The following is an 11,547-nucleotide window of genomic DNA, read 5'->3' on the forward strand; positions in this document are numbered from 1 at the left end:
ATTCAACCAATGAGTGTTCCCAGCCTCAGTCTGGTGTTCCAGCTGCCTCTCTCAATGTATTCCAAGCCTCATTCTGGAGTCTTCAGTGATTTTGACTACACTTCCGTGGGAATCCCATGGCAAGTTCTTCCATCCCCTGGGAATCCCATGGTAACTTCTTCCATCCCTGTGGGAATCCCATGGTAGCTTCTTCCATACCCATGAGATTCCTGCAATCCCCATTCCAGTGCAGCTCTCTAAGATGGATATGGCTGGAGCTCAAGGGGTGGGAGGGAAGACAAAATTTCCAAAGTGCATGAGTGTGTTTGTGTGGGTTGGTAGGTTAAGGTGCATGGCTAAAGGTTTGGCTAGATGTCTCATTCTCTTGCCCCAGCTCTGGGTTCCATGTCTCATGGACAGGCTGTGCTTGGTTATTGCATCTATACTTGGACATTTGGTTCCAAATTCTCTTTCACACATCAGAGTTCACAAATCTCTAGGGATGCACTGGGAGGAAAAGCATGCCTGGCTCAGCCTGGACCTGATGATCTGCAGGAGCTCATAGGAATGTGTATTTTTTAGTGCACACTTGATTCATTAGTGTGCCTTAAAAAATTTAGCATGCACTAAAGCAGTTTACTGTGTGTTAATCTATGAAGTAATGCACATTAAGTTGATTAACATGTATATTTTTCTTAAAATTAAATGTGTGAAATAAGTGTACAAAAATGGTGGTAAATGCCCAACAAACTGAAATTAGTTCCGCTATGCACATCCATAATAGTCATCCATGTTCGTGGCTCAGAGTTTTGTTGAGTCAAGCTCTTAAGAAGTACAGAAAGGAGGCACACACAGAGATTTCTAGTGATGAGGAGAGTGGGGTGGGGAGGGTTCTCACACTATTTTTTTTGCACTAAGACTGGGAAGTGGTTTTCTGCTAATAGCACTCTTCTGATGGAACTGCCACTCTGAAAGACACATGTTATGGCAATGATTTCCAAACCTGGCCCTGGAGGCACCCCAGCCACTCAGGTTTTCAGGATATCCACAATGAATATTCCTGAGACAGATTTGCATGCAGTGGAGGCAGTGCATGCAAATCTCTCTCATTCATTGTGGATATCCTGAAAACCTGACTGGCTGGGGTGCCTACAGGACCAGATTTGGGAACCACTGTCTTATGGGATGCATGCATATGGTCCTATAAAGGGAAGCTGAGAGTCTCTTCTGTCCATGAACTACAGAAAATGACGTTTATATCATAAGAGACAACACCAAATTAATTTATTATAAATCAAACAAAGTACAGGTAAGCATAGAGTCACTGGTGAAGGATGGCTTTTGTTACTAGATCACACCCACTGTCCCTATCCCGTACCCCTCAGTTCCTGGTCTTCAGTTCTCGAGCCAGCTGACAGAGGGCACACAGGGCGACACAGTCCATAGCCACCCAGTCGCAGCAGATAGAGCCCTGCAGGCAAGTGACACACAGAGAAAACACATTATAATCAACAAAACACTGCCAGAGTACACAGCACTGTACAATCACATAGCAAAGATTTCCTCTCCTGAAGCAGGGTTATGAAACAAGGAGGGCCTGTATTCTGGAAAACTGAGGTGGAAAATCTTGAAGCTCCACTTCCATAAAGATATTGGGGGAGTAGACATAAGTTGAAATGAATGCCTGTGGACAGTGAGTCAGTGGATATTCCAGGGGGGTTGAATAACCCATTACCGAGACTGTACAGCACAGATAAGAGTTTGATTCTCTTCCACATTAAAAAGTGTTTTTGCAGCCTTGAAGAAGTTTTTTTATGTTTTCTTCAATTTTCTTAATCCTATTTGAAACAAAGTTATGTTGATTTGGTAATTTTTGTCTGTATAGTATCCCCAAATCTGTTTTTTGAAGCAGTGGTTTTCTCTGGGGTTTTACACTGCTATTTTCCTGGGCTTGGAGGTGTTTGATGATATGTAATCTCACCTTGGATTATTGAGGCTCACTTTAATTATATTCTTTATTTATAGCAACATAACCTGGTTCCAATTGGATTATGGTAAACACTTTATTCATTTTATTAGTACTTTTTAAAAGTGCTAAATGTGTAACAAGCACTATACAGACCAGTGGATATCTATCCTAGTGATTCTCAATCTAATCCTGGGCACACCCTGCCAGTCCGGTTTTTTGGATATCAACAATGACTATTGATGAGATAGATTTGCATACCAAGAAGGCAGTGCATGGAAATCTATCTCACCCATAGCCATTGTGGATATCTTGAATCCTGACTGGCTAGATGTGCTCTGAGGACTGGGTTAAGAACCACTGCTCTGTTTTGCGTAAATAAACTACTTTTCAGAAGCAAATGAGGGACCCAATGAAAAGTTTACAAGCCCAGGATCACAAAATCCTCTTCACTTCCAAACATGAGCTTTGATCTGGCTGTAAAATTTACAGGAAAAAAAAACCCTTACACCTCTCCTGTGCCTGGGGTGGGGAGTTGGGGGTGGAACAGGGCTTTGTAGCCCTGCACCTCATGGCATCAGAAACACTGCAAAACAACAAAAATGGTGCGATGCAACTTCTAAATAAGGTGAATAAAAATCTCTACTTTAAAAAAAATCAATCCTTTCAGATAATACCAGGTATCGTATAAAAAAGCCAGAGGCAACAACCAGGAGCCTCTAGCACCATTCAACGCCTCTAGCAGTTCCCCACTGACTTTATAATCATTTATTTCTTGTAATTCTTCAAAATATGAGTGTGTCAAACTAACTTCATAGCGCTTGCAAAACATTAAAGACTTCAGCAAGTGTGTGACTTAACTGTGAAAGAGATTAGAATTTAGAGTCACCAGCTTTCTTATGGAAGTCCCTCAGTGCCAGGTTTTGCTGGTCTCAAGGGTGTGTGTGAGCAGAGGATTAATTCAGTCTGCCTTCTTTCTCCGAACTTCATACTTTTTTGAAAGGCACAACAGGATCTCCTTGAGATGGGCAGTGTATCTACGGAAAAGCTGGCGTCGGGGGACTTTCGAAAGAAAGCTGGTGGTTACAGTAGACTCTCCAACTTCTGATCTCTTTCAGAGTTAAATAACACACTTGCTGAAGTCTTTATTATTTTGCAAGCACTATGAAGTTAGTTTGATACATCCATATTTTGAAGAATTACGAGACATAAATGATTATAAATGGTGAACTGCTAGAGGCATTGAATGGTGCCAAAGGCTCTTTGTTGTTGCCTCTGGCTTTTTTTAATATGATATCTCCTTTCATCTGAAGGATTGATTTTTGAAAAGTAAAGAGAGAGATTTTCATTCACCTTGTTTTGATGTCACATTAGAAAGACTTCTGAAGTTGCAGGGCAGGGGAAAGGGGGAGGCAAAGTTCAGTTGTGGATGGGAGTGCTTGGGGATGTAATGAAGTCTTCTAATATCTTGAAATATGTTCTATGTTCGTGGGTATAGACAGTGGTGTACCAAGGGGGGCAGTGGGGGTGATCCGCCCCGGGTGCACGCCGCTGGGGGGGGTGCCACGCACCCAGGGGTGTGCTGGTAAATTGTTAACAGGAGGCTCTCTCTCGCCAGCAAAGTAAAAGAGAATTCAGGAGGGGCCCAAGCCCACATTTTGGGATCCATTTGTTAAAGTAGCCATGGAGAACCGGCTCCCAAAATTCTTAAAAACTTAACAAATGGCTCTCGAGAGCCTGTGAGAGCCTGCTCCAGCACACCACTGCGCGCGCCTGTTGGCCGAGTCCGCTCATTCTCTCCCTGCTGCTCCCTCTGCGCGGAACAGTTTACTTCCTGTTCCGGGGCAGAGGGAGCAGTAGGGAACGAGTGGACTCGGAGCCAGCAGGCGCATGGCACCCCTTCAGCAGGTAAAAATACACCCGGGAAGGTCGCACTGCACCCAGGGGGGTGTAATTTCCCTGGGGGGCGCATCGGCGATCCACCCCGGGTGTCAGCCAGCCTAGGAATGCCACTGGGTATAGAGCAACATTTAGCACTAAGGAGCCCTTTTACTAAGTCGGGTTAAGTGCTAGCGCACTCATACCATACCTTAAAATAGCTTACTGTGGGACATGCTCAGGTGGAAAACAGTGGTGTAGGTACATGGGGCCATGGGGGCCTGGGCCCCCCCGAATTTCCTCTGGGCCCCTGGTTTTGCTGGCGGGGGTCCCCAACCCCCACCAGCTTAAGTCTTGTCCAGTGCCAGTCTCCGGTGCCGCAGCATTGCCTGCCCTGCTCGCTCTTCCCCTCACATCCAGCATGCTCCTTTGAGTGAAACTGAGCATGCTCAGTTTCACTAAAAGGAGCATGCAGGACATGAGGGGAAGAGAGAGCAGGGCAGATAATGTGGTGGCACTGGAGACCGGCTCTGGACAAGGCTTCAGCTGGCGGGAGTTAGGGACCCCCACCAGCCAAGGTATGTGCTGCGGCAGGAAGTGGGTGGGGAGCGGTGGGGCAGCAGGGGGCAGTGGGGCAGCAGACCAAAATGTGCCCCCACACCTCGGGCTCTGGCCCCTTCCCACAGAAAGGTCTGGCTACGCCCCTGGCAGAGAGTAGGCATTCCAATGCTAATCAGTTAGCGCTTCCACATTACTGTGTGCTGATTGGTGCAGGATTACTGTGTGATCCCTTAACACCTACAAACTAGGTGTCAGTAAGTGCTAACAGGAACAATATGGAATTCTCTTCCTTCTGTCCTCTCTATCTCATTTGTGGTCCTTCCGTAAACAACTGAAGACGGTTTTATTTTAAAAAATATGTGAAATGATTATATTTGAGGCACTGCTTTTAGGTTTTGTAAATCCCCAGATGGTTGTTCTGGTTTTCTTCTTGACTATGGGGGTCTTTTATTTAGGCAAGCTGGCGTTTTTAGTGCACACTAAAAACAGGTGCATGCTAAATGCTAAAGACGCCTATGTATTCCTATGGGCATCTTTAGCAATTAGCGCACGCTAAAAACGCCAGCACGCCTAAGTAAAAGACCCTCTATGCTATCTGCATAGAACTGATCAGGTTATTGCAGAATAGAAGCTCTTGATATAACATGGTAATTTTATTAATGGCCACGAATTAATGGTGACATTAGCGCATTCCTGATTTCACTCAAAGAAAAATCTAGGCAGGAAACACTTCAGCAAAAAATAAAAATGTGTAAACAATCTTAGAAGCTGAAGATGAAACAATATTTGTGCATCTTATATTTTATATATAATTGTTATTGTATCTCTCATCCATAAAATTACAAAAGGAGGAAAAAAAGACCTCAAATGTCCCAGCACGACAGCAAGCTGTAAAATCTTTATGCCAGCATATTTCGAACTCCAGTCATATCATTGGTGCACAATATATAATAGAAAGTGAAAAAAATCATAAAAAAATAGATAAGATATTCTGCAAGGAGGTTTTTTTTAGAACAATGATATGACTGGAGTCCGAAATATGCTGGCATAAAGATTTTACAGCTTGCTGTCGTGCTGGGACATTTGAGGTCTTTTTTTCCTCCTTTTGTAATTTTATGGATGAGAGATACAATAACAATTATATATAAAATATAAGATGCACAAATATTGTTTAATCTTCAGCTTCTAAGATTGTTTAGACATTAGCGCATGGCCATTCATGCAAAAAAGGAAAATTGGCCATTTTATGTCTGCAGTAAAAATGGCCTTAGCACACAAGAAATACCTGTGTAAGGGTGCATTAAAGTCACTTTATATCCCACCTTAGAAAAAAGACCCCTAAGATTGTTGGTGTCAGTTTACCATTCAACCTAAGTAAAAATACCAGCTGTGATTTCTGGGTAGCTATTTATTAGTGTACCCAACACTGTAGAAGTATCAGCTTTAAATGACTGCTTCTGCTTACAGATGAACAGTCTGGAGGGGGGGGGGGTGAGGGCACTGTGTTCCCCAATACCACAGCAGAATGATTTTCCTCCTCTAAGTCTTACCTCAATGCGGTATCGCTCTCTTACACCGGTACGCAGAGCTACCAGAGCCCCTGGCAGACAAGGCAAGCAAAGGCATTCACCAAAATCCTGGGCCACCCGACAAGCCAAAATGCAGGGACAGAAAGTGCCACAGAGACCTGTAACAAGAGACAGCCAGAGACTTCACTACTGACCCTGAAAACCATCACTGGCAACATAATAAATGGAGACTTCTGGAGCATCAAACAACAAACTAAACCAGGATATACTGTGTGCTGGCATTTCCGAAACAGCCACCCCAGGCCCTAGCAGTGTATTTCTGCCAGTTAGGCAGTATGACAGGATCACATTAGAAGAGACAACTCATAGCAAGATAACGGGGCCTGAAAAATGGCCTGCGGTAGTGTAGCCATGTGTTTTGGGTGCGCGCAGAATCATTTTACAGTGCACCTGTAAAAAATGCCTTTTTTAAACATTTTTGCCAAAAATGGGCCTGCGGCAAAATGAAAATTGCTGTGCATCCATTTTGGGTCTGAGACCATCTCACGCGGTAACCGGGTGGTAATGGTCTACGTGCATAAAATGCTGATTACTGCCTGGTTACTGCCCATGCACCAGAGAATAAAAATATCTTCCGGCGCGCGTATCAGACGCGCATCAAAAATGAAATTACCACAGGGGCCATGTGGTAGCCAGGAGGTAACTCAAAATTGACGCATGTTGGGCGTACGTAAATGCCTACGCGGCTTAGTAAGAGGGCCCCAATGTGATTTCTTCTCCAAAGTGTCACACACAGAGTTAGAGGCAGAGTGGATTAGAGCCCAGGCACTGACAGTTAAAGTGACTCAGCCAGGACATACAGACAGACAGACAGACTACAGAGTCAGGGGCACTGCCAAAGATTAGAAACTACCTCTACTTCAGGAAGCAGGTGAAAGCGTAGCTCTTCTCCCAAGCCTTTAATACATAAGGTGACTGGCTATACACTCATTCTGCATCTGGACTAGTTTGCTACACATACTGCAATTTAGATCAGTTCCTTATCTCTCATTTAACTGTACAAAGAACTTGCTTTGAGTTTAGCTAACCATCTATATATCCTAACTGACTCTGTACCACACATCTTGTCCAGATCTATGTAACTTCACTTAGCCCCTCAGCTATATGGTAAGCTATATTGTAGAAAAGCATTAGTATCGTAGCTATGTGATTTGAATGTTCTAATGTGTGCTTATTAGATGTTTCACTAGTATTATGCTAACATAATACTACCTCTCTCTCTCTCTGCTGATTCCAAGTCTCCTGTCCCCCTCTGTTGCTCCTCTTCTTCCATGATTCCCCATCCCCTGGGCTATTCTATTCTATTCAATTTCTTATATTCTGCACAATGTCCCACAGGGTTTTAGGTGGATTACACTCGAAGAAGCCTAAACAAAAAGGGAATAACATATCATGATAGAATGCAATAACTAAATAGTGTATAACTAAATCTTCAAAGCTTTACGAAATAAAAAATAAGAAGTAACCTGCCGTAATTGTTTAGGAAGGTCATTCCACACTTTTGCTCCTTGACATGAGAAAGTAAATTCAATATGAGACTTACAGCAAAGATTTTTGACCGATGGATAGACCGAAAGCATATTCCCTGGGATTCTATATATCATGCTCAGATTTCCGCATGGAAATTAAAGCATATTCCATAACAATGTACATAGCTTAATTAATTAACAACTAATTAGCACTGATAATTAGGTTAACAACCAATTATCAGCACTAATTGGCACTACTTGCTAAGCGTATTCTGTAATGTGGTGCATGTAAATAAAAGTCACATTGTTGAAAAGTGAGCGTGGTTATGTGCATGAAACAGACAGATCATGGGTGTTTCTAAACTCTATTCACGTTGTTATAGAATACACCCGCTCTGCACCTAAGTTATTTGTCGGGATTTATACCAGATTTTACTTGGTGTAATTGACCATAACTAAATTTAGTTACGTGGATCAGTGCTCAGTGTATTCTATAAACCGCGTGGAAATTTAGCCTTAGTCTATAAAGTACGCCTAAATTAAAGCATACTTTAGAGAATATGCACGCCTAAGTGAATTCTATTTCGGCGCCAAATTTTTATGTGTGATATAAAGAATCTAGTCCATTATTTTTAAATCAAGAATTATATCTGTGTTTTGGAATACAACGCAGATTAGTTAATTCTTCTGTACCTTGACCATAAAGAGATTTAAAAACTAAACATCCTAACTTAATTTTTTTTTCGCTTACTAATTGGAAGCCAGTGAAGGTTATCCAACAAAGGAGAAACTTTATCAAATTTACCTCTCTTGAAAATCAATCTGGCTGTAGTATTCTGCAACAATCGCAACCTTTTGAGTAATTTAGTTGACAAACCTTGGTAAAGCGAATTGCAATAATCTATTTGAGGTAGTAAAATAGTCTGAGTTATAATCCTAAAACTGATCACTTATTGAGGAACGAATAACCCGAAGTTGCCTCAGTTTAAAGAAAACCCCTTTCTCCATAAGTCATTTATTTATTGCTCAGAAATCAGTTTAGAGTCCAGAATGAAACCTAAGACTTTAAACATTTTCAAACTTCAATGTTTCTCCTGAAAAAAAAAGGATACATTCTTGCGTTGGAATTTTAGCATAGTTTCCAAGCCAGAGAATTCTCATTCTGATTCCAGGAATCAGTCATTGAAATATACTTGTTTTTACAGACTGTGTGAACCCAATTCTACATGCATAACTTTTAATGCTTTTTATAGAATTTGGAAGTAAATAACAGTGGTGATAGCGGAGATCCCTAAGGAACTCACCAATCTGATGAAACTGTTTTTTTGTTTTTTTTTCATACACAATAAGATCTTGTAGATAAAAAGGCTTCAAACCATTTTAATACTGTGCCAGTTATATCCAGCTCACTCGGCTTAAACTACAGTAAAGAGTGGTCAATAGCATCAAAAGCTGCTGATATATCAAACTGAAGGAAAATTGCCTGTCTGCCTTTGCTTAATAATGTTCGTACTTTAGATGTTAATAGCAAGAATACAGACCCAGTGCTATGCTTAGGCCAAAAACCATGCTGAGTGTGATGTAATCCATCAAAAGAAAAAGGTAATCCCTTAATTGATTACTTATTAGAAATTCTAAAAGTTTAGCAAGCCAAGATATACTGGCAATCGGTCTATAATTATCTGGCACTGTCAACTCAGAACTTAAGATTTTGGTATTGGCATCAGAATTTTTTTTGTTAATAGATCAGGATAGCAACCTAATGACGAACAAAGACCTTTAACATAGTAACATATAGTAACGTAGTAAATGACGGTCAATCCAGTCTACCCAACAAGATAAACTCATTTTACATGGTATGTGATATTTTATATGTACACCTGAGCTTGATTTGTCTTTGCCATTCTCAGGGCACAGACTGTAAAAGTCTGCCCAGCACTCTTCTTGAACTATCCATATCTATTCAGTTACTATCAGGGCGTAGACCGTAGAAGTTTATCCAGCACTGGTTTTGCTTCCCAATTACCAGCGTTGCCACCCAATTTCTGCTAAGATTCCATAGATCCATTCCTTCTAAATAGGATTCATTTGTGTTTATCCCACGCATGTTTGAATTGCATTACCGTTTTCATCTCCACAGTCACAACAGAATATCCAGAGGAACGTTGTTCAACAGATAGGCATTAATGAAACATTGATTCAGTCCGGGTTTTGCTTCCATTGAAAGCAATGGAAGTAAAACCCAGACTGGCTCAATCTGTCCTCCTTTTTCTGGAGCCATATGGTAACCCTACCTAAACACAGGGCTTTTTTTGAGGGGGTACTTGGGTTACTGAGTACCGGCACCTTTTCCTTTGTCTGCTAAAATTGACCCATGGACCCCAAGTTTTAATGATAGAGCTCAGGCTCTACACACCAATTCTGTCTTGTCATAGATTCTGTGACTGTTTGCAGGGGACCTGGCTATTTTGGGGTGGGTCTCTCAGTGATCACCCCACTCCTGAAGGGTGGCCTAGCATTTGAGTACCGGCACCTTTTTTGCTAGAAAAAACACACTGCCTAAACAGCTACAAATTTGGCACCTAAGATGGGTGTGACAAACACTAGATACTACTTACACACTTCCATGTCAGCACAGCAGTCACACATGTCTGAGTTCCAGCTGCTCTGCCCACCACCAGTCACTATATAAGTTGTGGTGCCCTGAGGCTGGGAGGAGATTATTTCGGTCTGGTATGCCATGCTTAGCCTGTTTGAGAGACACAAAAGAGCCATAATCTCAGTACTGAAATAGCAGAGGATGCTAAAGGGCAGGTTTGAGGTATACTGGCAGAGTTGTGTGTATGGGTGTCTCAGCACCAGATGGTTATAGCCAGGCCTGAGGTGAGTAAGCAGAGCCCTGTATGTACATGGGATATGTGGTGATCAGGCCTGTGACAGAATAATCCATTATTTTATTTCAGAAACACCATGGGAAATTACTGCTATCTCAACATGCAGTATAATTACCCAGCATTTGTATGACCATCATGCTGTCAGCCACACTAAAATTCACCTCTTTTCCATGACTGGGGGGGGGGGGGGGGGGGTGAGGGGGGTGAGGGAGGCTACCCTCATGATGTTGCAATACCAGTGGAAACAGGCAGGGAATGGTTATTTGTTGAGATACAGACATTGCAGGAGTTTGCCAATATCCGTGATTCCCTGGGTCGAGACACAATGAAGAAGAGCATTGCATTGACAATAACGTGTGGGCACCAACAGCAGATGGAGTGCAGTGATGGGCAGCAGCTGAGCATAAAATGCTGCAGAGGGTAACTGCATGGCTTGGAATGCTTCATTGTTCATCGGTTTTATGGCCTTCAGGTTGTAGAAAATAATCCATTCCATTCACAAACATGGCATATAATAAATGTAAACTGCCTTGGTTGTACCACAGAGAAGTAGTATATAAAATCCATGACCCATTACTCCCCTTCCACCCACCCCCAAAACACTGTGGGAAGTGAGCTGCCAAACAACCAGAAGGAAGTCAGATTCGATGGTCCTCTGGTCTTCTTTCTGCCCAACCAACTACAATTAGTGGCACCAGCAGAACCAAAACCTACTAGCATAACCCAAAGCTCAAAAACGTTCAGTCTGGATGCAGTCCCCAGCTACCAGCTTCCTTTGAGTTCTGGGGATGGGAAGTATCTTACCTTGTGCTCCTGTAATGCTTCTGGATCTGATCAACTGTATGCAGTTACACAACAAGGAATCCAGGAGCGCCCCCGCTTGTGGTGTGACCATGTATATATATCCCGTCACATGAGGTGACGTCTGCAGGAACCGAAAATGGGTGGGGTGCAGAGGAAGGGGGAAGGGTGTGCTGCTGCCATTGGGACCTAGTGCTATCGGTTTGGCAAACACAGGAGTGGCACAGTCTATGTGTGAATAAGTATGCATTTGTGATTATTTTGTGCATGTGTGCAGAAGATAAAGATCTCTATGTACTTTCACACACTGCTCTTACTGGAGAGCAGGGAGAAGCTGAGAGACATCTTTGTGCTAGAGAGGGAGCAGTGGGAGCTTCTGGGACAGGGACAGGACGCAATTGACAGCCCAA

At 42.6% G+C, this 11,547-nt stretch overlaps 1 protein-coding gene across 1 annotated transcript; it reads right to left on the bottom strand.

Moving 5' to 3' along the window:
- Positions 1-1,236: 1,236 nt before the first annotated feature.
- Positions 1,237-11,226, bottom strand: LOC115476472 (cornifelin homolog A-like). The gene is made up of 4 exons (XM_030212866.1): positions 11,141-11,226; positions 10,061-10,191; positions 5,935-6,071; positions 1,237-1,450 (listed from the first exon to the last, which is right to left on the bottom strand). The coding sequence occupies exons 2-4, from the start codon at positions 10,182-10,184 to the stop codon at positions 1,361-1,363; spliced, it is 351 nt and encodes a 116-aa protein (XP_030068726.1). The 5' UTR covers positions 10,185-10,191; positions 11,141-11,226; the 3' UTR covers positions 1,237-1,360.
- Positions 11,227-11,547: the final 321 nt, after the last annotated feature.

The sequence above is a fragment of the Microcaecilia unicolor genome, chromosome 8 (assembly GCF_901765095.1).
Source record: "Microcaecilia unicolor chromosome 8, aMicUni1.1, whole genome shotgun sequence".
In the NCBI taxonomy this organism is placed as follows: Eukaryota; Metazoa; Chordata; class Amphibia; order Gymnophiona; family Siphonopidae; genus Microcaecilia; species Microcaecilia unicolor.